The sequence below is a fragment of the Heloderma suspectum genome, chromosome 3, assembly GCF_057233095.1.
Source record: "Heloderma suspectum isolate Gila_16-S chromosome 3, 16-S_ref, whole genome shotgun sequence".
NCBI lineage: Eukaryota > Metazoa > Chordata > Lepidosauria > Squamata > Helodermatidae > Heloderma > Heloderma suspectum.
Window position 1 is genome coordinate 100,480,669 of NC_139460.1, and position 27,157 is coordinate 100,507,825.

Sequence of the window (27,157 nt, forward strand, 5' to 3'; positions counted from 1 at the left end):
TGCACGCTGTGCCAGTGGATTTGTGTGCTCAGAATAGACCTCTTTTCATCGAGATAGTGGTCCTCAGGCCTGATCCTGTGTTTCTGCCTAAAGTTGTGTCGGAATTCCATTTAAATCAGGACATTGTTTCTCCTGCTTTCTTTACATCGCCTTCTACACCTTTGGAATTCGCCAGGCATACACTCAATGTTTGTCGCAGTCTGGCTGACAGTTTCGACTGTCACCCCACCTTTTTGTCTGCTGAGGCAGCAAGAGCAAAGGTCAGCCTGTCTTGATTCAGTGCTTTGCTTCCTGGTTCATCAAGACCATTGAGCTATTGTATGAGCTGGCAGAGCTCAAACTGTCTGCATCAGTCCGAGCTCATTCTACTCGTGCAGTAATGATGTCAGTTGCATTCAACAGAGAGGTTGCCGTCCCTGAACTATGCTGTGCTGCAACCTGATCAACACTATTTACATTTATTAGGCTTTACAGGCCGGATGTTCTGGCAAGAGTCTTCTGTACTTTTGGTTGTGCCATCCTCTCATCTGTGTTGTAGTGGGACACTGACCCACCTCTGCGTAAATCAGCTTGCTACTCACCCGTACTGTGATGCATAGAGACCACAAAGAAGGAACACAGGAACTACCTGTAACTGTAGTTCTTTGAGTGGCCATCTATGCATTTACACAACCCAGCTGCCATCCCCTCTTTGGTGTCATATTTGAGTTCGATGTTAGGTTCCAAAAGTATTTGTTCTCAGTTCTGAGGCTACAATGTCAGTCTCAATGAACTGAGGGAATAAGCTGGAACCCACTAGGGACTTGAGCCCTGGGACAGTGGGGGAAGTGTTCCCGCCAAAATTCCTCAGCTATAGAAGTTTCCCAGATTGAGTCTCCATGCAGGTGCAGAGCCATATGTGTGAATGCATAGATGACCACTCAAAGAACTTCAGTTACAGGTAGCAGCCTGTCTTTAACCTCAGCATCTCTTAAGCTGCAATCCTGTACACACTTAGGCACAAGGAAGAAAGTTCTTCCATTTAAGAGATTTTTGAGGAGTAAAGATAATTTCAAAAGATTTGGGGAGTAGAATTCAGCAGCAAGAGAGACTTCTGTGGGTACTACTTACTTTGGCCTGCACACACACGCACTGTCGTTGTGAGCTGGTGCCACTCTTAAAGTAACAATATACATCCATAAAGTGGTTTAATAGAACAGAAAACAGATCCAAACCTATTTTGAGTGAGTACATTCTTCATCAGCAATTTAGGAGACATTTTTCAATTTGTATTGCTTTCTGTAAACCATGTGCTTACAAAATGAAACTAAAAAACTTCTCTTACGTCTCATGATGTGTACATGCTCAAAATAGATTTGTTGCATGCGCCTCGGTTAAACTGCCTCAGTAACGACTTCTTGGCATCTCTCTCTTGGCTTAGTCTGCATTACCTTTAAAACCTAGATAGGTCTAGATTTAAATGTGATGTATTTTTGGCTTGTTTGCTTGTCTTTGTATCTGGAAAAGTAATTTTAAAAAAAGACCAGCCACCCCCCAGGCAACAGAGCCCTATATACATTGGAAACGTTATAACCTGTATATTCCACCCTGCTCCTCAGTTCAAAAGGAGAGGCATTTCTCTGAGTTTTTTTCTTGGAAGTGATACAGGTTGAGGGGTGTTTGGATGATCACTACTGCAAGTCATGGGTTGTAGAGTGAGTATGAAGCCACCTCTGCTGCACTGCACACCGGGTTCAGACAACACGCCAACCTGCACTGTAGTCCTAGTAATTATTTAAACAATGGACATGTATGTGGCACTCACAGGAGCGGGGGAAGAAGTCACAGTGGAATCCGAACCAGGACACAGAGTAAAGCCTTTACCATGGGGACAGCACCCTCTGAAATTCCTTGTCTAAATAGATCTGCCAAGCCACTAATTTGTTTTCTTTCTGCTGCCAGATATAAAAGCTTTTTATAGCTATAAATGACCAGTGTTATCTGCTGTCAATTTTTATGTTGCAGTTGAAGTTGTTTTGATGCTTTTTATATTGTATTTTATACTGGTTATATAGGATTTTAAAACTTTGTTGTAAGTTTGAGAACTGTTTTTGAGGAGTGGTGACCAGTTTATTTAGTCACATCTAACAGCTGAAGTCCACATGTGCCAATGACTTAAGTGTGAACCAGATATTCATTTCTGCCCATTGACAGCTGGTAAATGTATTGAGATCAGCATGGGCCATGCAGCCCATAAGGTAGCCATCATGCATTCATAGCATGTAAAATGTCACCTTCTGTGATCTACTTCCCTCATTTCTTGTCTAGTGTAAAAGCTCTGAACCAAGACACAGGGAGCTGCCACGTGTTTGCATGCTGTGTATAAAGGAACTACTCTGCTCTTTCTTTTTGGAATGATCAATATCAAGACTAAAGTTAGGTCATTTAAGGGTCAGGCAGTTCTGCTTAGATATCTCCAAGGCCAAGCATGTAACTTCTGTTAACGCAAGGAGCAGAGGTCTCCAAGTCTTAAGTCCAAGCAGCCAGTCAGTGTCTGTGGGGCGATAAAGTGAGAATGTGACAAGGTAGCCTCTCGAGTCTGCATCCTGTTACATATATTTGCATAGAAGGAGGGGACTTTTTCAATCCATCTGAGATAGTGGTAAGATCATGATCTACTTGCTACTGTAAAAGCACCTATAAGGCTCTTTCTGCCTAGTGGAATCTGATCGTTCTACAGCATCAACCCCCATTTGACTACCAAAACTGAACCGTTAGCTGGAGTGACACACTGGATGCACGTTCCCATCAAAAACCACCTACAGGCAGCCGGGTTGTCATGTTGGAATAATAAGTCTGCTTCCTTGCATGGCTTCCTAGTGCTCCTGTTTTGTTGGAAGAGAATAAATCTGGTTGCCTCAAAAATTATGTAATCACTGCTCTGAAAGCTGATATTTCAGCTTGATAGCTTGTAAGGCCTGAAGATGCTGTCATAAGAGGATACAGCTGTAAATCAGTAACAAAAACCTTTTTTCCTTGTAGGAATTGACTGAAGCATAGAGAGGAAAAGTGTGTTTCCTGTGACTCTTTTTAGTCTACAGAAACATATTCATTTAGTAGTACTACTGGATAACTAATTGCTCTGGGGGTGGTTTTTTCCCAATTTGTTAAAGGATATATTTTCTAATTATAGTGATTTCCTGGAGGGAGATTGTAAGTTCAAATGGAACTCTGTGCTGTCTACAGTTTATATATATTTATATATATATATATATATATATATATATATTTGTGAGAAAGAAGCTTAAAGCAAGCATGGCTAGCTGGGGCATGCTGGGAGTTGTAGGACTTTTTTTCTGGCTAAACATGTGTCAGGGTTCCCCTGTTGCCTACTGAATACTCCAGTAGCCAAATCAACACTCAGACAAAAGGGCTGTTTTCCAAGGCTTTAATTCCATTTCCCTAATGAGGCATACCGATGCTAACAGAGAACTACAAAGAACAGCCATCTAGTGAAAGTAGAAAGGGAAAAGTATGTCAGTTGATCTCCGTTTGGGAAAAGGGCAGCAATTCTCTGAACTTAAGGGGCGGGAGGGGAAGATCTTCCCCTCTCCCGTGATGCTTCTGGGCGCAGCTGTTGATGTCGAGCCATCGGGCTGAGCGCTGAAGCTCGGCCCCTGCGATCTCTCGCTTGTGTCTGCGTCTGCGCCTCGTGCCTAAAAGTTCATGTTGTCCCTCCCTTTCCAAGCCTGGTCCACTGTCAGTCCCAGGGATGTGAGGGGGGGGGGCTGCGCCTCTGAAGTCTGAGAGAGTTCTTCCCCCACGAGTTGCCTCTCTTCCTCAGAATCAGAGCTGCTTTGGGACTCTATGGGCTCAGATACAACCCTGACAACATGCATAGGATTGCAGTCTTAATGGCATGAAATCAGTAAAATACTGTATTTTGTAATTTATTTCTGAAATCTTTTGCATATGTAAAGGAAAGTTCTTTCTTCTCAAATAGATTCTGCTGAGTTCAAAGAAAACAAATGCAAACAGTATTGTAGTGGAATAATTTAACCATGCATTTTGTTATGCAGATGCAGTGTAGGTGTGATATACCTACAGTTCCTGTTATTATTTGAATGTGCTCCAAAAAGATCTAATTGCAGTATTTGCAGGTGTATACGTGTAATCTGGCTTTACATAATCAGCCAGTATTTGACAATATGAATAATCTCTACTTTTTTCTTTTTAAAAATCCCCCAATTTGAACCTAAATTATGTTTTTAAATAACAATAATAGATCAATATTACTATCTTATTATTTATTTAATTTTATTGTATTTCTAAACCACCTTTCTGAGACCAACAATGATTTACAAAAGGTTCAGGAAATAAACATCAGAATCTAATAAAAATGTTGAAAAACATTAAAAACAGCCTTTAAAACCATAAAAACAATTCATAAAGCCAAGTTAAAAAGATGTGTCTTGACTCCTTCCTGACTGCAGGGAGAACGGGGACCTGTCACAACTCCAAAGTGAATGTGTTTCAGGAGCAACACAGGAGAAAGCCCTTTCCCATGTGTTTAACAAGTGGGCCTCTGCAAGCGAGGGCCTTCAAAAGGGCTTCTTTTGCTGATCTTAATAACCGAGCAGGTTCATACCGAGATAATTGATCTCTCAGATAGCCAGGCCTTAAGCTGTTTAGAGCATTAAAGTTAAAACCAACACCTTGAATTGAGGCTAGAAAACACTATTGAGGTGATGTGAACACGAGACCATCCACCAGTTAGTAGTCTAGCTGCTGCATTTTGCACCAGTTGAAGCTTTTGGATGCTTCTGGGTAGCCCCATGTAGAGTGCATTGCAATAGTCTAACTGCGATGTAACCAAGGCACGGATAACTGCTACCAGATCAGACTGACTCAGGAATAGTCGCAGCTGGTTCTATAGGTGTAGTTGTGCAAATACACTCCTCACCACCACTGCCCACCTGAAGATCCAAGGACAGCATACAAACTTGATCTTTCAGGGGCAGCACGACCCCATCCAGACCAGGTTTAATCACAGTCCCCAGGCCAGGCATTCTACTGATCAGCAGCAGCCCTGTCTTTTCTGGATTTCATCTCAGTTTGTTCACCCTCATCCAGCCCATTATCAAGTCAAGTTTCAATGGTGTACTCCTATGCTCTCCCAGGAGCAATGACAAAAACACAATAATAGCAGTAGCAACAAAAGAAGCAACAATAGTGATAGTGATGGTGACTCCCACAGAGTCCCTACATCACACTCCCATATTAGTCATGCATCAAAGGTACCAATCATCATGTGGTGATGGCAGGAACACAATGGTAACGTTACAGAACCCTTTCCATAGCCCTTCTTACATCCAAGGCATAGGCACACTGTCCACAATGCCTTCTCCAGCACAGCCAACGTCGTGGTCCAATGGTTAGGAGATGCCAAAGGCATCAGGGTTTCCACTTACATTGCAGCCCAAACAGCAGCAGCCTGCAAACAACTATGCATGGAACATTCTCAGAAAATGAAGGCCTGCCATTCCAAACCCAACAGTCAGCCAGCTCCATAGACAAGGAGCTGGGAGAAAGCCTGTGCACAAAACCCATAGATGACATGAGACCAAATTAAGGATGTATTCTGCTTTAATAGGACCCCAAGGTACTTTTCATTTTTCCCAGCTCTCTTCATCCTATCCAGTCACATCTGTCCTGTGCAATGACTAAGCAGGAGGCAAGAGGTCATTGAGCTGTTGGAGCCTGTCCCCTTGCCCTTGCTGGTGTCCTGATGGATGACCTTTATCGAGGGAGGGACAGGGAGTGCAGCCCTGTTAATTCTGCTTGATCTTTCATCAACTTTTGATACCATCGACCATGGTATCCTCCTGGATTGACTCTGTGGGCTGGGTATTGGAGGCACTGTCTACAGTGGTTCTGGTCATACCTATGGGGCTGATTTGAGAGAGTAACATTGGGTGACTTTTCCTTGGCCTCTTAGCAATTAAGCTGAGGGGTTCCACAGGGTATCATCTTGTCCCCAGTGTTGTCTAACATCTATATGAAGCTGCTGGGAGCAGTCATTAGGGGATTTGGAGCTAAATGCTATCAGTATGCTGATAACACACAGCTCTGTCTCCCTGTGACATCTGAATCAGGAGAGGCTGTGCAAGTCCTGAACCAGTGCCTAGACTCAGTAATGGGCTGGATGAGGGCCAAAAAACTGAAACTGAATCCTGGCAAGAGGAAGCCCTGTGGGTGAGCAGTTCCTAAGTCCGGGAAATAAGCTCATTGCCTGTTCTGGATAGGGCTGCACTCCCTCTGAATGATCAGGTTCATATTCTGGGGGTACTGCTAGATCCATCATTGTTGCTGGAGGCCCAGGTGGCTGTGGTAGCTCAGAGTGCCTTTTACCAGCTTCAGCTTATTCTCTAGCTACAGCCTTTCCTGGACATGGACAGCTTGACCAAGGTGGTACAGGCATTAGTAACCCCAACACTGGATTACTGCAATGCGCTGTATGTGGGGCTGCCCTTAAGGCTGGTCCAGAAGCTGGACCTAGTGCAGAATGCAGCAGTTGTCAGGAGCTGCCCCTTTTCAGCATGTAACTGCTTTGCTGAGGGAACTGCACTGGCTGCCTATTCGCTACTGGGCCAGGTTTAAGGTATTAGTACTGGGGTACAAAGCCCTAAACAACTTGGGACCAGGATTCCTGAGAGAGCTCCTCCTTCTTTACTTACCTGCCCAGTCACTGAGGTAATCAGAGAGCATGTTCCTGGTAGTTCCACATGGACCTATGTCCCAGTTGGAGTCCACCAGGAAAAGAGCCTTCAGTGTGGTGGCCCCCTTCCTGTGGAACTCCCTGCCTTTGGAGGTCAGGCAGGTGCCAATGTTGTGTCCCTTCTGGCACCTCCTGAAGACATTGTTATTTCAAGAGGCCTTCCTTGAGTGACCAGCTGTGGTTTATTAAATTCGGCCTTATTGGACCTTGTCTTTTAAAAAAATGCTTTAACTGTTTTAACGTGGTGTTTTATTCTTTGATCTTTGCTGCTCACCACTTCAAAATCTTTTGATGTGTAATGGTATATAAATATTGTAAATAAATAAATAAGAATAAGTGACTAGACTGTGTGAAGGTACAGGTCCCCAGACCTGGTGAAGTGAAGGGTGGTAGGGAAGAAGTCCCTGGGATTGCTCCCATTGTATGTCCTATCCTGAAGACAGCTCAGATAAGTAAAGTGGGGTGTGAGAGGGTCCTCATTAGCTTGCCCTCAATATAACATTCTTTATAGAATGCCCTCTCCTGGTATCGAGGGGGAGGCATCAAGAGTGGCATGTTTTAGGCTCTGCTTAAAGACCCATCTCTTTACCCAGGACTTCCCTGATTGTACTGCCCAGTTTGTTTGTTAATTATAGTGTTTTGAGTATTTGGTTTTAATGTTTTTATAAATGTTTCATATAAATGTTTTTTGTATTTATTATGATGTATTTTAATGTATTGTAATATTTCTTTGTAATCCTCTAAGAGATTTTTAGGTATTCTAAGTGGTATATAAATCTATTAAATAATAACAGGAACGACAGAAACACAGGAAGTTTTTATTGGACTACATCAGTGCTAAAATGAGTTCTTGCTAGGACCGAGGTCGAGTCTAGGTAGCTTCTCGAGCCTGAATCAGCTGGGAAAGAGAAAGAAAAGTCCTTGCATAGTGTGGTATATCCTGGAACCAGGAAGAGTTGGCTCCTCCTAGTGAAAACTCTGAGACAAGTCCTATAAAGGAAATTCCACCACAGCACTTTCTTAAATCCAGGGGGTCAGATATTTATGCTTTGTTACATGCCTGAGTACAGGGTTCCCCATGTTCATCTCCTGGACCTTAAGAACAAAGACAGATGTGATGTCCTGACCCTGGCAACACAACACAGGACTATTCAACAGATGGCTCCTGTGACTAGATGCTCATTAGGAGTTATTGAATGAGGAATTGGGAGAGGACATTAATACTGGGTGCTTTCCTATTCTGTATGACTCAGCTTAGCTCTCCACTCTCCTTTTGTGTATGAATACACCTAGTATGAATACACCTAGTAGTCTCCCTGATATCTATATTAATGGAATTCACCTATTGGAAACAAGACGAGATTCACCTGGGGTGGATCTTCCGGGCGGCGACGGTTGCGGCGGTGGCCAGTCTTCCGACTGGCTGCCGCCACCGCCATTTCCAGGCTTGTGTAAAAAAAAAAAAGACGTGATAGGCTACGTAAAGATTTACGTAGCCTATCATGGCTAGGTTTAAAAAAAAAAAAAAGAAGACGTGATAGGCTACGTAAATCTTTACGTAGCCTATCTAGGGGTGTCAGAGAATTTCTCGCCGAAACTTCGGGGGGCCGAGTGCCAACGTATTCGGCCCCCCAAAGTAGTTTTGGGGAGAAATTCTCCCCCCCGCCCCCCCCGGGATGGGACTTACCTTTCCCGAATGTCGCTCCTGGTGGCGGGTCGCAGCAGCGGTTCGGCAGGGCTTCGACAGGGGCGGGGGCGGCAGCTGGTCTTTGCCGCTGCCGCCATTCCAAGAAAAGTAAAAAAAAAAAAACGCCCCTGTGATAGGCTACGTGATGATTAATGTAGCCTATCACGGCTAGATTTGCAAAGTCAGCCGTGATAGGCTAAGTAAATCGTCACGTAGCCTATCACGGGTGACTTAAAAAAAAAAAGAAAAGCGCGTACGGCCCCCATAGGGAGCCGCCATTTGCGTTCCTTATTTGGTCGCTGTAGTCTACGTAAAGATTACGTAGACTACGGCGAAAATAAGGGCAACGCTATAAAAATCACGGGGCGTTTTTTTGTTTGTTTTTTACTTTTCTGTTGAAGTTCGCAGCCGGGGAGACAGGGCGCTTCTCCCCGGCCTGAATTTCAGCCGAGGGCGAGGCAGGAAGACACCCCCCGCTCGCATGAACTTCGGGGGGAGAAGCGAAATGCCTCCCCCCCACCGCGAAAAAAGCTGCGGGACAAGGTAAGTCCCTTTCGTACATCCCTAAGCCTATCATGGTTGGGTGGGTTTAAAAAAAAAAAATGCGTACGCAAATGGCGGCGGCTACGGCTGCCGCCATTTGCATTCCTTCTTTTTACCATCTTAATCTACGTGAATATTTACGTAGACTATGACGGCGAAAATAAAGGGGAACGCAAATAGTGTAGCGGGCGCTATTTGCGTCCCCTTTTGATTCACCGCTTTAGCCTACGTAAAGATTTATGTAGGCTACAACGGGGAATCAAAAAGGGACGCAAATAGCGCCCGCTACGCTATTTTCATTCCCCTTTATTTTCGCCGTCATAGTCTACGTAAATATTTACGTAGATTAAGACGGCCAAGAAGAAGGAACGCAAATGGCGGCGGCCATAGCCGCCATTTGCGTACGCGGTTTTTTGTGTTTTTTTTACCCAGAGCCCTCCGCGGCCGGAAATCTGGCTGCAGACGGCTCTGGCCTGGCTGGACCGGGCCGGGCCGGCTGCTCCGCGGAGCTGCCGCAGAGCACAGCCAGCCGTTCAAGGATTCCGGGGGGAGGAACGGAGCGCCTCCCCCCCCCCAGCCAGGATTCCGGGGGGAGGGACAGAACGCCTCCCCCCCCACCATCAACATAATCCGCAAAAGGTAAGTCACTTTCGTACATCCCTAGTGGCGATGCAGTTGAAGGCACACTTGGAAGAAGCTGATTATCTAGATCCATTTCAGTTGGGCTTCAGGCATGGGACAGAAACGGCCTTGGTCGCCTTGGTGGATGATATGAGGAGGGCTCTGGATAGGGGTGAATGCTAGGGATGTCAGAGAATTCTGCCACGGATCTTAGTGAGGCCGAATGCCTTTCGTTCAGTGAGGCCGAACGAAACCCCCCGCCCCCCCACCCCACGAAAGGCGTGCGAAATGGGACACCTACCTGCTGTCATTCACGCTGCTTTGCGAATAGTGGCCGCGGCCGCAGCCACCATTTGCTTCTTCATTATAGCTGTGATAGGCTGTGTAAGTATTTACGTAGCCTATCACGGCAAAAAAAAGGGAACGTAAATGGCGGCAGCTACGGCGGCCGCCGTTTGCGTTCCCTTTTTTTTGGCCGTGATAGGCTACGTAAATATTTACATAGCCTATTTCAGCAAAAGAGAGGGGCACAAATGGCATAGTGGCCAAAAAAAAAAAAGGGAACGCAAATGGCAGCCTCCGTAGCCACCAACATTTGCATTCGCTGTTTGTTTGTTTTTTTTGCTGTGATAGGCTACGTAAATATTTACGTAGCCCATCATGGCAAAATACAGGGACGCAAATGGCAGCGGCTACGGATGCCGCCATTTGCGTCCCTGTGCAGGCTGCCCAGCAGCTGGATGTCCGTCTGCAGGCAGCCCCGGCCAGCAGCTCCGCGGAATCGCCACGGAGTGGAGCTGACCGGAGAGAATTTCAGGGGGAGGGACAGAGCGCCTCCCCCCGACCACGAATGTCACCCTTCAAAAAGGTAAGTGACTTTTGTACATCCCTAGTGAATGCTTCTTCCTTGTTCTCCTCGACCTCTCAGTGGCTTTTGATACCATTGACCACGGTATCCTCCTGGACTGCCGGGAGGAGTTGGGCATTGGGGACACCGTATTACGGTGGTTCCGGTCCTTCCTCTCCGGCAGGTACCAGAGGGTAGCACTGGGAGAGGAGGTTTCGGACCCATGGCCGCTCACTTGTGGGGTGCCACAGGGTTCCATCCTCTCTCCGATGCTATTTAACATCTACGTGAAGCCGCTGGGGGCTATCATCAGGAGGTTTGGGGTATGGTGTCATCAGTATGTGGATGACACGCAGCTCTACCTCTCGTTCAAATCTTCACCAAGGTTGGCTGTAGAATCCCTGTCCAAATGTCTGGTGACGGTGAGTGGCTGGATGGGGAGGAATAAGCTGAAGCTGAACCCTGACAAGACCAAGGTACTTTTGGTGGGAGACAAGAGGAGGTTGGGGGATGTTGACCTGGTGTTGAATGGTGTTGATGTTGACCTGGTGTTGAGCCCCAGTTTACCTGTAAGAATGAAGTTGTTAAGCTAGTATACCGTTTCTCCTAATTGAAGAGGGGAAAGTGGGAGATACTCTGTGGTCATGGCTGTTGGCATGCTCTGCTCATCCATCTTTCTTCATGGGATGATTGATGAGGATGTACCAGGCTCCTACTTGGATGCATGATTTCTCCCCTCTTGAGCCCTCTCCCTTGCTTATTTGTGTGGGGCGCCTTATCCTTGAAGATCCCTAATTACAACAGTGAAGCTGGGATTCCTGCTGACATGTTGTGTCTGAAAAGATAAGTTTCTGAAAAAGATAAATGTTGATTCTAAAAAGATAAGTGTTAGTAATCTGTCCTTGCTTGGTAATCTTGTCTTGGCTGTTGTTTATCGATGCAAACTGCTCCCTTTTTGTTAATGCTCTCCTTCACCAAGGTTCACCATTGTGAAGATCCTTACTGGTGTGCTTTCCATTCTGTAGATATGGGGACAGAAGCTTGTAGCTTTATTCTGCATATCTTAACGTATGTATTAATATTTAAGTTGTGTTTCTCTCCTGGAGCTTATATACTCCTAGTGGTATGCCATGATTGACTTCTGAGGTAGTTGGGATCCTGACCTCTCTGCTGTGGCATGGAGAAATACAAGGGAGTGCAGCAGTTTGAGGCTCTCCATTGACTCCAGTTGGAATGTCATGTCTATCTAGCTATCTAAAATTATTTCTAGGCTGCCTTTAAGGGCAGAATGCTTGTTTTACCATTTTGGGGTGTGGGAACAATCTCGATGTGAGCATAGGATTCTGATTAAGCTCTTCCCTGGCACATGCCCAGTTCTGTCTCTTTTTGCCTCTCTTGCTGGTAGTATTCCATCTGCATAGTGGTTATAATGCAGCAAAATGAAAAATCAAGCAGGATCAACAGGGTCACACTCCCTCTTTCTTTCTCTCTCCCTCAAGAGGTCATCCACCAGGTAGACCAAAGCCATTTCTGTCCCAAAACCAGGCCGGAATCCAGACTGAAATGGATTGAGATAATCAGTATCCTCCAAGAATGTCTGCAATTGCCCAGCCACCACCCTCTCAAGCACCTTTCCCAGAAAAGTGGTATTAGTGACTGGATGGTAGTTGGTATAAACCTCCAGATCCAGGGAGGACTTTTTCAGGAGTGGATGTACCACCACCTCCTTCAAGGTGGTGGGCAGCACTCTAGGTAGCGATGTTTCTGTTCAACATGGGTCATTCCACACTGGTAAATTATCTCCTACTTGTGTAGCCCCGACAGATTACCCCTAAAGCAATATAGCCCTCAACAGAAGAAAGATTCCCTACCCCTGTCCTAAAGCAACTTGTAACCATGCACCTGTCAAGACTGTGAGTTATGTCTACATATATCTAAGTATAATGATTGCTTCTCTTAGTTTAAAAATTGGTGTCGTTATATGTGGCTTTAAGGCTAAAATGTTTAATATATTTTAACACTGTTGAACTTTGAGATGATTTAACCAGACTTAGATCATTTTGTATGTTAATATTTTAAATTCTTTGTTCAGTTATAAACCTATTGAAAATGTGAGGTGTTCTGCTTTTATTATCTGAAAGACTTCATAGGTTGTTCACCATGATATTGGGCTGAACAAAACATTGTTATGTAGGGTAGATCTGGATAGACTCTCAAGGATCCCTCCCAAGCCTGTGGTCCATTATTGTGCAGTCTGCCAAAAAGTTTGGACCAGTAGTAGGAGCAGAGATTATCTTTATGGACCTGGCATAGGGGTGATGTACCCCTACTTTGTTAAGGAGATTGCTCTCAACTGATTGGCTCTTCTCCTTTTGGGGAACAGGGTTTAAATTTCCCCTTCCCTCCTGTGGAGTGCACTTATTCAGTCTGTGTAAACGAGGAAAGCAGCTTGGTAGCGGTAGATGAAAAAGAAAAGAAAAAAGGATGCAGTGGGCTGAGTTGCTCTCTGATGATGCTGGTAGTCCCCAGTCAGTTGGTGGGGAGCACTGAACCTCGTGACATCTGTTGGAGAACTCAGTTGTGAATCTCCAGCTACGCTTAACCTGTATATTTGTAAATAATTGCAAATACTACTGAAATGGCACTTAGGGCTTCATCACACAAGGCTAAAAATCCTGCAATTTACCTGGGCTTCTGCTTCCAGAATCTTTGTGGGATCAAATCAGGCCCTTTCCACATGGCTTAAAAAACAACCACCCTAAACTTCTCAATGAGATCGATGTGTTTCATTACAAAGCCACTAGGTGGTGCAGTTGTTTTATTTGTAATAAAAGCAACTTTAAACTGTACACCCTCATTTTTGTCTAGTCCATGGTGGGAGAAGGGAAAATGCCAGACTTCCCTCGTCATGGAAAACAACGCAGTAGAGCTCACAAAGAGCGGGAGGTTCCCTGCCTGAGGGCTGCATCATGTACAGGACCCACAAACTTATGTGAGTAAGCAATCTCCATAGCAGGCTAAAAGCCTGGTGTGACGGAGCCCTTAGGCCCCAGTTACCTCAGTCAAAGGAACCTAAACCCTGGGTAAGCATGGAACCCCTGCTCAGGGAACTGTGGAACTCATAACAATATTTGAGCCAGCTGGGATATTCCCTTTTTAGCTAGCCAAAGAGAAATTTAAGGACTTTCTGTGACTCATCAAGCAAGCATATTTTGGGGGTCTTCTATGTATGCTGAGCTTATATTTTAAATCAAGATTGTACTGTTCTTCACTATATAGGAGCTGGAATATTCAGGATTTTTATTTTAACCTGAATTGTGTGGTAACTGAAGTTGCTCATGAAAGAAAAACATCAGGGAAATGTTACTTAGAAGCAACTACAATAACTTTTGATTTTTCCAGCAAACAATAAAAGCAACAAATAACAAATATTGTTGATGTAAAAACTGTGAACCATATCCAGCCGGGTTGCTTGTAATTTTTGCAATAATATTTTCATTGAATTAATCACTAATGTGGATCAGAGACTAGAGTTTTTGATTGGGAAAATCCAGTTGATATTCCAACAGCTTGATATTCAATGAGTGGCCGTAGGAAACTCCTGCAGATTCAGCTCTATAGCCTCTATATCTGACAAATAGAAATACTGTTATACTAACGCCATAACTGATTTATGAGTAGGTAAATAAATGCTGCAAACTGCTTTGAACTCTGTAAATGTTATAGTAATTATTAAGAAGGATTAGAATAATAATCAGCCCACCTTAATTGTGTATTAACATTCCAAAAGAAAAGACAGAATTGGAGGATGACCAAAAGTATATTTGGGGGATATTGCTCGGCCCCATAGATTATCCAGTATGGGGTTACACAGCAGTCAGTTTTGTCCCCCGTGTTATTCAACATCTACATGAAACTGTTGAGTGTGGTCATCCAGACTTTTGGAGTGCGTTGTCATCAGTATGCTGATGATACACAGCTCTGTTTCTCCTTTTCATCTTCTTCAGGTGAGGCTTTGGATGTGCTAATCGGTGTCTGGGTGTCACAGTGGACTGGATGAGGGCTAATAAACTGCAACTCAATCCAGACAAGACTGAGATGCTGATAGTGGGTGGTTCTCCTGACTGGATGGAGGGTGCTCAACTTGTTCTGGATGGGGTTGCACTCCCCCTGAAGGAGCAGGTTCGTAGCATGGGGGTCTTCCTGGAGCCATCTTCCCCAGTATTGGGAAAAAGGCAGGATATAAATAAATATCATCATCATCATCATCTTGTCACTTGAGGTTCAAGTAGTCTCAGTGGCACGGAGTGTCTTCTACCAACTTCAGTTGGTAACCCAGCTATGCCCCTATCTGGACACGGATAACCTGGCTTCACTTGTGTATGGTCTTGTCACCTCCAAGTTAGATTACTGCAATGCACTCTACATGGGGCTAAGGATGGGGGAGAAATCCTCCACGGACCCCAGTGAGGCCAGATTCAAAATAATCCCCCCCCCTCAGAGTCCGTGGAGGATCGGAAGACTTACCTCTGCCTCCACGAGGAATCCTCGCTGGCCAGATCCTCCCTGCCAGCCAGCTCCAAAGTGCCAGCGATATGGCAATAGCGGCCGTATCGCTGGCACTTCGGAGCCGGCCGGTGGCTGCGTGGACTCGCTGCGGAGCGGAGCCAGCTGGCGAGGATTCTGGGGGGGAGGGACAGATCCCCTCCCCCCCCCACGGAGTCCAGGTAAGGGGGTTTCGTACACCCCTACATGGAGCTGCCTTTGAAAACAGTTCAGAAGCTGCAGCTTGTGCAAAATGCGGCAGCCAGACTGATAACGGACCAGAAGGTCTGAATATATAAGACGGATTCTGGCCCACTTGCACTGGCTGTCTATGTGCTTCCGAGCCCAATTCAAAGTGCTGTTTTTGACCTATAAAGCTCTATATGGCTTGGGACCACAGTACGTGATAGAACGCCTCTCCCAGCATGAACTGACCTGTACGCTACACTCTGCATCTAAGGCCTTCCTCCGGGAGCCTCCTCTGAAGGAGGCTCGGAGGGCGGCAACAAGGGGGAGGGCCTTCTTGGTGGTGGCTCCCCATTTCTTGAATAATCTCCCTGATGAGGCCCACCTGGCGTCAACATTGTCATCTTTTCGGCGCCAGGTTAAAACTGCCCTCTTTTCTCTGGCTGATTGTTTTTGTTTTAGATATATGATGTTGTTGTGTGTGTGTTATTTGTTCTGTATTATTACATGAATGGTTTTATATTTTATATAATGTATTTTAATGGTTTTTAATTTTTGTGAACTGCCCAGAGAGCTTCGGCTATGAGGCAGTTCAGAAATATAATAAATAAATGGGGAAAAAATAAAGTAGATTGCAAAGTGCCACTAAATAGAGGAAGTATATTTCATCCTACATTGACTGAATGAGATACAACATAGCCTAGACTTTCAGAAAAGTACAAAGTCCTTTTGTTAAATTAATTAGATACATCTTGACAAAGCAGTGTTTTGTAAAGCAACAAGGACCAGGCATAATGTTAATATCATTTTAGGGGGGATTTTCACTCCCCAGCACTGGCACCATCTATGGGAAAACTGCTTATGTTTCAGGGCTTAAGGAACTCTCTGCCACTATAACTCTGATTTTCTTGAGCTGACCCTTTTCCACAGGCACCAATTCTCTGAGAATGCTTTAAAAACTCTTAGTAGCCTGGTATAAGAGGCTTAGGTGTGAGATAGGCACAAACACTAGAGAAAAGATGAACTATTAAACAAGTTAATAAAGGGATATTTTGTATATAAGGGAATGCTAATATTTACTTTGTAGTTTTCAAAAGAATGCTTAGTGGCCATTCTTAAGGACTCAAGAGACACTGTTGCTATTATAACACTCTTAATGACTTCTTTTACCTCAGGCCAAATTCCCTAAACCTCCATCCCAGCACTCACAACCAGGTCCACCTTCTGGGTACAGCCTTCCTCTCACTCCCAAAGCTCCTCCCATTGAATTTCTGGCTGCGTGGACAGTTTATTGGGGTTTTTACTGCCTGCTTCTTTAACCTTCCTCTCACCACCAGTCAATATATAGATGGATTGAATGTGCCTTAGCAGAGAGTGTCCTCATTTATCCACACTGCAGTAAACGTGCTTCGTGATAGAATTTTGTAGCCTATCCTTTGTTTATAGGTTGGCTTGCAGAACAATGAATCAGGCTTTTGAAATTGCATTTGCCCACAACTACTAGCCTTTTAACAGTTAACTAAAGGGAATTGGTATAAATCTGTTATTTCATATCTACAAGTCCACTTAGCTTTGGAATTGTTCACTTTTTTTTCTTTCTTAGCCAATCCACATTATTCACATTCAGTTGCTGACTTCAGCAATTTGTTCCATATCTCAACTACACTTTTGTATAAAGAATCTATAAAACTTAGAAACCTGAAAATTGTATTTCTCTTGAACAGTCACTAACCACAAATGTGGAAAACGTCTTAAAAGTCAGTGGCATTAGTTTTACATTTTAAAAAATTATAGAGGCATTTGCTCTTGAATCATATTGTTTCATGATCCTGGCACTTCCAAAAGCTATTTTTCTTAAATGTAAAGGTTATGAAAGTGAGGCTGGCCAGAAAAAAAGAAAATGCATTCCTTCAGAATGAGATTTAAAAGTTGGGTACAACTGCAATGTTTGATAGACCACACTAATTACTGTACTTATTCCAGTATGGATTTTTAAAGAAATCAGTCTTTGATCACCATCGCATCCCAGCTTTTGCATTTTTTTTTTTTTACGGAAAATGAAGATTTTCTTAGAATAGAGTCCACAGTATCCGTCAAATTCTCCTCTCCTTCCCATTTCCTAATAGTAGAACATATTTATAATGTATTGATAGAAACCATGCTTCTAATTAGTGGAACTGATAGATATTTGTGTAGGTACCATGATGGCCTAGCAAACTGAGTTTTGTAGAATAGATAAAGATGACACAAAGGAGACTCTTGTGCAGCTAGAAAGCTTGCAGAACATTTTTATACAAATAGAGTAGCTCCAATAGCATGTATCATTTTTACCCATATTTTATGGCTCCTTTACAACTGATAGTCATTAGTTCTCATGTCAACAGGCTGATTGAATTTTTATTGCATACAGTACAAGGCTGTTGTTCATCACCATTTCAGTTTAAAGAGCTGACTGGTCTACTACCGTGCTTAGTGCTTGACAAGTTTCTTCTTTGAAATAACTGACTACCTTTCTAATGTACTTGATGCTGGCCTGGGCTGTTATGCATCCTTCCTTATTCTGTGCAATTGGCTTAATCTCACAACCTTTTGCACAACAAGTCACTGCTTTTTTGCGAAAGCTGTTACATTGTAACTATGAATAAGTGAGTTCCATCCCCAAAATTAAAATAATGGAATTTCATTGCATCCCTAATTAATTTAATTCATTACATCACTCATTCCTCATCACTGTGAGGAGAATATTAACTATCCAATTCAATTGTCTAGAGAGGTGTGATTGTATACACCTTATATAGTTTGCCTTTTTTTCCACCAAAGCACACAGAGGTGACAGCCATTCAAGATGTGGTCATGGTCCATTAGTTTTAGGAGACTGATGATGCATATGAATATACACAACTGGTGTATATAAAATATATTGATTCTTTTAGGCAACACTACAAGACTTGGAACAAAGGCGCCCTCAACTGGAGGAGTTAATAACAGCTGCACAGAATCTGAAAAATAAAACTAGCAATCAAGAGGCTCGAACAGTCATTACTGATCGGAGTAAGTAGTGGATTTTCTGTGCCTAATGTTTTAAGTCTTTAAGAATACTGATTTGTATCCAAAAGTTAAGTAAGCATAAGGCTATTCATGCATTGGAGCTTTCCTGATACCTCTTCCCTATTACAGCCCCCAGCACCCCCTGAAAAGCCTCTCCTAGGGTTGGAGGACCCTCAGGAAAGGTCAGGGCTGTGGTATGTTAGGTGGAGGAGAGGGGAAATTGGAGAAAATTAGATGGAGGCAGGTTGCCTGCAGAATGCCACACATGCAAACTGCTTCCACGTGATTTTCAGCTATGCCCTCTCCTCACGACACTCCAGTTCTTACCTGAAGGTCCCCTCACCCCAGAAGAGAGTTTTGGGGGACAATCATTACCCTGAAACATACCTAACTGTGCTGTATTGTAGCCTTAAGTATATCTTTATATATTCATGCATATATGAATGTAATGTTTTTCATAATTTCTTAACATATACAGCAAGTTATATGTTCTGGAATGCATAGATTATTTTTCTGCATACTATATTTTTCTCATGCATAGCATAAAAGCTACTACAATAATCTGTTAAAGGAAACAATGGGCTGGTTCACACGATTGTCCTGTGACATGTTTACTAGCCTAGTCACTGAATGTTGCTAACTTGTATTTCAATAACTAACATGTATTTCATCTCTGTTTGAAAATAGGCTTTGCCCTTTTAATCTCACCTTATGTAATAACAATACCTCTACTATCACCACACCAGTCCATGTGTGTATAAAATCGAACACATTTGCCTCATGCAAGTGATGCAGTAGGCTCATGCCATGATAAATATTTTAGTCTTCTACAGGATTCTTCCTTGTTTGTGGACTAGCTTCAGGCTGGGACCTGAAAAGATGGTTTTGGGTTAGAGAGACTCAGTTTCTGTTTAATGTGCTGTTTTAAATCTTTTGTATAATTTTCAATGCTACAATAGTGCTAAAGATGCATGGAACCCAACATGAGATGTGAGGAGGAAGATGGGCCTGTCAGTTCTTTGTACAGCATCTAGGCCTACTGAAAGACAGCTGTAGCTTTGGGTCAAGCTGTATTGACTTCCAGCCATAGATGCAAAATGTTAAGACAGTCATGTGAATGCCGTTAACACAGTTAGCTATTCATGAGGATATGCCTTTAGACTATGGCATATCACTTTCCTGGTTCAAAAGCCCATGGAGAGCAGTGTCATCATCACAGCTATGTGAGGAAAGTAATATAAGAGCCAGATTAAATATGTTGATTCTCAATTTTCTAGAAATCTTGCCTGTGAAATTTATTTCCTATAAAAGAGGCAGAGCAAGAGACCATGAATGGTGGCTCCTGAGGATCAGAAAACAGCATCGATGCCCCAGTTCCTATGCTGCTTCCTCCATACAACTGTGGCAATGAGGCCACTTCATGTAGATGATTTTTAGATGTATGAACAAGGACACTAATTAGACGGGCCCTAAGACACACCTTGGGATATTTACCTGTGTGTTATATGTGCTTCTTTGATTGAGAGACAAAACTTTGGGCTAGTTCAGATGATATGGAGAACCATGGTTTCCCCATTATGTGAATAAGCCATGGCAAACTTGGGGTTCACTTGCTTCCTTCTACTCATCCCACCTTTTTTGCACACCAGAGGAGGAAATTGGTTTGGTTCTGGTTTTAAGGTAACAACAGATCCCACAGAACCACAGATCTCCTACACTGTAATGGCCAAACTCAGGGAACTATACATTGTTTAAGCCATATTTTAATCCTGGTTTGTTCTCTGTTCTCACTAACCATAGTTTAAACAGGCCACAGTTTACTGAGTTTGGATGTCACAGGGAAGTCTGTAGTTTAATACCAGAAGTCAAAGTTTCCAATCTCTTCCTCTGGAGGAGAGGGAAGGAGGAGAAGTGGAAACTGTGTGAGCACAAAATATGCTGCAATTCAGTCACATAGCAAGAGACCATTACAACGTTAAAATGCAGCATTAAAAACACTTCCAACTGCAGTAAAAAATCAAGGAGCAGTAAAATGGAGCAGCATAATTAATCACCTTACAGCCCAGGGAAAGCCTGGGTGAACAAGTGCGTTTTCAGGAGGTGTTTGAAAGATTCACGTTTTCTGCCTCTCGAACTGCATGGGGCAGGGGGTTCCAGATGGTGGGTGCCGCTACACCAAACAATCACACCGTAAGGGTTTTCCTGGCTTGGAATGACAATTTGAAAATGTCATCTTTCTTTACTCAGCTCGGTTCATTCACATAGCGATTCTAGGTGAGACTGTGGGAGATAACTGATAAGTCTTCCTGAATGCAGTTACAAGGGTGTGTAAATTTGATTGAAGCAGGAGTGGTGGGGATGGGGAGCTTAATTCCTTTTTCACAGACAATTTTTCTTGTCAAAATCATCTCCAGCTGCTTTACCACCTATGGCATGAGTAGGGAATCCCCTTAACTTTTCCCCTACAGAGAAGCCAACTGGGTGGAGGCACCTCCCATGGCTACATTTCATGGTGGTGGTGGTGGTGGTAAAGTAATGAGACTCATCACATCTTAGTCAATGTCTTGACTAATTTGTTTATTCTATGCATTGAATCTATAATTATAATATTGAAAATGATACAGAAGAATTTAAAAGAGCATAATAAACAGAGATTTGGTTTCTCAGATTATTTTGCTGGCTCTCTTGCAGGTAGTGTGGTATCATTAAGAAGTGCATTGTTTTCAGAAGTAGTTCATGGCTGCATTTCATTTATAATTGAAAATCCATACTACTGTGACTCTCTGCCTTTCAAATTTAATGAAATACTCTCTCAGTGTTTGATCTTTGGAGGCCTTAACTGATGAGAGTTCTATTAGGGTTAGCTATTTTTCTTTGTCATGCATTAATTTCCAAACAGCATTCACAAGAGAAATGTATCTATTTTGGAACCTTAATGAAATCATATTATAACAATGTGAGTGTGACATATTTAAAGAAAAAGGCTACTATATTTATCTAAGTGATGTTATAATTTAAGTTATTTTTCTTAATATGTACCAAAGTTTGTCACTGGAACTATTTATTAAAATGAGGAACAGGCTAATAAATTAAGTAAGTACATATAATTCATCACTTTTGTATTCCATAGATGAAAGTGGTTGCCCCAGTCTCAAGAATCTCATAAATTAAATCAGTTTTAGCAAACTGAGATTTGCTTCCTTTAAATAAGTTCTGTTTAGATATACCATTGCATATACTTGCTAAAAGCATGGTCTGTAAATTCTCTATGTTATAGTTTCTTATAAGGAGAGAATAATTTGTGCTGGTTTCCCCCCATGTAATATTTCTTCATAGCCAGTATATTTTGGAGTTTGAGCTGGAGGAACATGCCAGTAGAGATCTGCAAGACCTATCTGGCTTACCCCACCCCCCAAATCATTTTTTTAAACATTCCTATTGAATGCTTGAAAATGGTTGATCAGTTTTTCAAGTTTTTGCCAAACCAATTGAATGGATCTTCTTTCTGCCCCAAGGGAAAGAAAATCTTACTTTTGGAAAGGAGTAATATTCACTTTAACACAGAGGAAGACCCACGTGGCTTTTCCTTGGCGGCAAATGGTGTGTAGGGCCTCATTTCCTGCCAGGAGCCAATCTACATGGCCGATTTAATGTGGAGGGAGAGCACATCAGGGTCATTTGCAACAGATGACATTGTCGCCAATCCGCAGCCAACCAGCATCTTCCCTTTTGAAAAGCTGCATTTTCGGCAAGTCCTTTGAGTTCATATTGTTTACTTAAAGCGGCTCCCAGGTGGTTCTGTTCCAGTGTGCCCTGTCCACCTGCATTAAATCCTGGGCGTGCCTCTGAGATGTGGCTGTGACCTGGCAGTGACATGGCCAAACAGTGCCCCCCCCATTCACTCTTTTTCTCCAGTGGCAGTAGGGCACACAGTCTTCAGACTGTGTTTCCCATTCAGAATACCACAGTTGCGCATCAGGATAGTGAAATAGTTGCTTTTGCCAGTCAGAGTAATTATCCTGCCTTTCCCATTCATAAAAGTGCTCCAGTTCTGTTCCCAGCCTTCAGAATTGTGCAGTAGTAGCTTTTGCCATTCACAGTAACCAGCCCCTATTTCCCATTCATCAAAGTGCACTTCCTATCCTCCCCCAATCAGCCTCCAGTCAGTTAAGTTCAAATATGATCCTGGTATGAGATCGAGCGACATCACACACGCCCAGCAATCCCAGGCTTTACAGAAAATAGGGTGGGGGGGAGGTTCATGATATGTGAAGTTCTAGCCATGGAAAGGGAATGCAGACAGAGCAATGCTAAAATGGCCCTACTGCTGGCCTACCTAAACTTGACCTTAATAATCCCAAATCTGGTGCAAGTTCTTCAACTCATGCTTGTGTAAGGATCTCATCTCAAACACAATGCAACAGTCAGCGGCTGCCCTGATGCAATACAGCCTAAGCATCACCTAAGGGCAGTTGTGCCATGCAGGGGCCGGGGAAAATGTGTGAGGAGTAGGCAGATCCTGCTGCATCACCAGAGTGAGCTCTTTCTGCTCCTAAAGTAGATAAAAACACTAGAATCCATGGGTGTAGAGCCCTGGAGATACAACCTAGAGACATGCCCACTGCTTCCTAGCATTGATTCATATGAAACCAGTGGCTGAAAAATGTGCCATCATGCTTACATGAATCACCAGCAGGAACTGCTGAACATTGCTATGAAAATGTCAGGGTAAATGCTATTTCCTCTGCAAGGTTGTAATTCAGGAACAATTGACACACTCCAGACAGAGCAACTGATTAATTTCTGAATTGACCTGGGGTCTAATTTGAACACATGGAGCTTGTTGGGAGAAGTAATTCATGAAAATGAGTGTTTTTGTTTGTTATGGTAGATGATTATTGGACTACAGAAAGTCTGTGTATCCAGTTTTTGGTGTGTATGTGTGTGTGTGTGTTTTAACTGGAATCTCACCACGAAGATGAGTTAAATCATTTGGTCAGAATGAAAGTAAAATGTTTAGTTTTAGTAGGGATGTTGGAGAATTCCGCCGTGGATTCCAGGGAGGCAGAATTCCAGTGCATTCGGCCCCCCGGAATCTGTGGCGGAATGAAGCAACCCCCCCTGCCACCCCCCCAAATGGGCCCGGAACGGAGCCCACCTGTTTGCGGCCGTCCGGTGCTCTGCAAATGGCTGCTGCGTCTGCAGCCGCCATTCGCCTTCCCACGAATAGCCATGATAGGCTACATAAGTATTTATGTAGCCTATCACAGCTAACGCAGGGATGCCATTTGCGTCCCTGCGGAGGCTGTGATAGGCTACGTAAATATATACGTAGCCTATCACGGCAATAGGCAGGAATGCAAATGGCGGCCACTATGCCATTTGCGTCCCTGTCTTTTGCCGTGATAGGCTATGTATATATTTACGTAGCCTATCACGACAAAAGACAGGGGCGCAAATGGCGCAGCGGCCGCCATTTGTGTTCCTGCCTTTTGCCGTGATAGGCTACGTAAATATATACGTAGCCTATCACGGCAAAAGACAGGGACGCAAATGGCGGCGGCTACGGCGGCCGCCATTTGCATCCCTGCGCAGCCCAGCAGCAGCCGGATGTCTGGCTTTGGGCGGCCCCAGCCAGCGGCTTAGCAGAGTCGCCACAGAGCGGAGCCGGCCTGGGAGGATTTCGGGGGGAGGGACAGAGCACCTCCCCCCCACCGTGGATGTCCCTGGACGAAACCAGGTAAGTGTTTCGTACATCCCTAAGCATGGCATAGGAAACACAGAGGTCTTTTGTGACATTTTATGATATTAAACATGTAGAAGAGTTTTTCACTATATTTGTTCAAGACAAAATTTCACTGATATATACGGATTTTTCAAAATGTATACTCTATAAACCATAGCTTCCCTAAAGAAAAGATAAATGTAGCATAATATACTAGAAATATCAAATATGGTTAACTTCAATTATTCAAGTTTTTTTTTCTAGAAATGAAAATTTCTATAATATATAAATCAAGATAAAACCGTTTTCGGAGAAGGCCATTAGTTTTATTTGCTGTTTTATAACTTGCTTGCTTCAAGTAGGAAGAGAAAACCCATACTGTGCTCAAACAATTTAATGTTTAAATAGTTAATAGTATAGATTTATAGCTTGATCTTTTATTCACAAAGATTTCAAAGACAGAAATGTGAACAACAACTGTATTAAAGTTGTAGGATTCATTTACGGTCTCTTTATTAAAGGCAATGGCCATGAGGCAGGAACATGTGTACAGCTTCTTGTGTGAAGGGCTTTCAACACAGTCTTCTATGATAAGGAAAATATTCAATGCATTGAATGTTTCTTTTTATAGAAGGGAATGGGAAGCCCCTGCACATTTTGGGCTGTCCATTATACATAATATTTTCAGGGCGTAATCCTATGCAGATAGGTGGCTGCCTCTGAACTTGGAGGTGACCACCTATCCAATGCAGGGCAGGAGAAGCACAGAGGGGATCGTTCCCTCCACATTTCTCCTACCCTGCATTTGATTTCAGCTGTCTAGCCACGGGAGGGTGGAGAGGGGGAGGAGGCTGCCGGACAACTCATAGGATGTATTGTACTAGCATTCCCTCCCTTCCAACCCTGGAACGCCCTCCCCCCGAATGCCCCATTTTGGCCGCTCCGCAGTCCTCTTGTGAGTGCAGAGCACGAGACTGTTCTATGCTGCCTGCGAGGCAGCACAGAACGGGGAGAAGGTCGGTTCTCCGGGAACCGACCTTGGAGTGCAGGCTCTGAGGTTGGTTCCCAGAAAACCAGATATCCTATGGCCATCTAGCCACTGACTAGTGGCCATAGGATTGCTCCCTAAGTTACTGTTCAAATATCTATGTCTAAACTGTCTGTTTAGATTGTGTATGTGGAAGCTTGATATAAGAATGGGAAATTGGAACTTTGTTATTTATTGTTATTTTTGATATTTTACTGAGAAAAATATTTGGTTTGGGGGACATTCACAGAACATGTATTCACCTAGGAAATTATTTATGTAATATGAAAATTTGTATCCTGCTCTTCTGTGCTTACAGAACAGCTAACAATGAAAAGCAACCATAAATTCAAAAAATGATATTCTACCACAGAGGGACAAAGAGAAGGGCCTCTCCATCAAATCTTAGAGCATGGGCAGTCTGATACAGGAGGAGGTGTCTCATAGGTATCCTGGACCTAAGGCATTTAGTGTTTTAAAGGTAATCACAAAGACTTTGAATTGTGCCCAGAAACGAATTGGTAGCCACTGCTACTTTTCCAGGACAGGTGTAAGATCATCCTGTAAACATGTGCCCACCAGCATTCTTGCTGCTGCATTCTGGACCAATTGCAGTTTCCGAAAACTCTTCAAAGGTAGCCTCACATACATCTAATCTAGATGTAGTTGAGGCATGTGTCACCTTGCCCATGTCTGATTTCATTATTACAGCATCTACAATAAAGATATTATCATAGAAATATTTATGGGGATGTCATAGGCATGGCCACTTTCTGAAACCAGAATTTGAACCCTAGGAATGCTGCACACTCCCACATCTATTCCTCCTCTTAAATTGCAAGAGAATCCTATATGAAAATTACTTCTGATTCATTGAGCAATTAATGTGCATATCTACTCCTAAGAAAGTTCCATTAAGTTTAATGTGACTTGCTTCCAGGTAGGTGTGTATTGAATTGCACTTTTTAAAAAACTAGGGGAAAAACTAAGCACTGTCTAAGAAAACAGGTCCTAACTATATAGCTTTATATATAGTCTACTATGTCTATATAGTCTATATAGTCTACTACAGGCTAACCTACCTCCCGCAACCCAAAATAATGAAAATGCCAACATTAAAACCATAGCAACTTAGTCATTGGTTAAATCTTTGACACATTTCTTTAAAGAAGGGTAAAAGATTAATTAACTGAATATCACCTGACAATGAATTCCATAAATAAGGAGCAAGAGGAGTAAAAGCACAAAGATGTAAAACAAAACAAAAATAATATGGAGTAAAAGAGGAGCAAGAGGAGTAAAAATAAGGAGCAAGAGGAGTAAAAGCACAAAGATGTAAAACAAAACAAAAATAATATGAGCTCAATAAGCAAAAGAGAACAAGCGGAACACAAAGACCAAAAAGGTGAATATAAAAGAAAGAAAAAAAAAAGATGAAAATCAGTAGTAGCTAAAGAATGGATACATTTAAAAGTATATAGCAAATTGAATGCAAAACAGAAAGGGTTAACAAAGACATCAAGAGAAGCAAAATATGATCATTTTTATGTGCAAAAAGAAAAGGGTGTTGGTGGCAGAATGCACGATAGAAACAAAAGGTTTAGGAGATCCAAGACTGACTAACAGAATAATGCTAACAAGACAATAAATCTAAGTACAAGGAAACTGAACAAGAAATAATTAATTTTACCAATGTTTAACAACTGAAAACAGGACCAAACAAGGTACATGAATTTTAACCACATGTCTGTCTCATTCACATATACAGGAGGGGTGGGGTGGAGGTTCAATCTTGACTTGAAAAGGAGGGCTTGGGAAACTGAAGTGAAACTCATCATAACCCCCACCTTACCTTGATGCACTCCACTGATTTAAACAATTTTCTCCCATCCCTGGCTTATTTCTGGTTTTGGAGCCAGGATGAGATAAAATTGTTAAAAGCAATGGAGTGTCATGAGGTAAGATGGAGAGGGAACAGATTTCATTCCCTTCCTACAAACTCCTTTTCATGCAACGAACAGATCCACCACCGCTGCTTTATCTGCGAAATAAGAGAAATAAGAAATCAATCTTTGAAAGATTTAATTTAAGGAAGTGAAGAGACAGCTATCAAAACACAGAAAGATGACAGAATTAGAGGCTGTTATTCTCTTCTTCTTTGTCGTTTTAAG

At 43.0% G+C, this 27,157-nt stretch overlaps 1 protein-coding gene across 1 annotated transcript in view; it reads left to right on the forward strand.

Annotated features, from left to right (window-relative positions):
* Positions 1–27,157, forward strand: part of DMD (dystrophin) — a 1,907,270-nt gene that overhangs the window by 1,379,780 nt on the left and 500,333 nt on the right. The window contains exon 51 of the mRNA XM_084843968.1: positions 18,120–18,237. Within this exon, the coding sequence (XP_084700094.1) occupies positions 18,120–18,237 (118 nt within the window). The remainder of the gene's footprint in view (positions 1–18,119; positions 18,238–27,157) is intronic.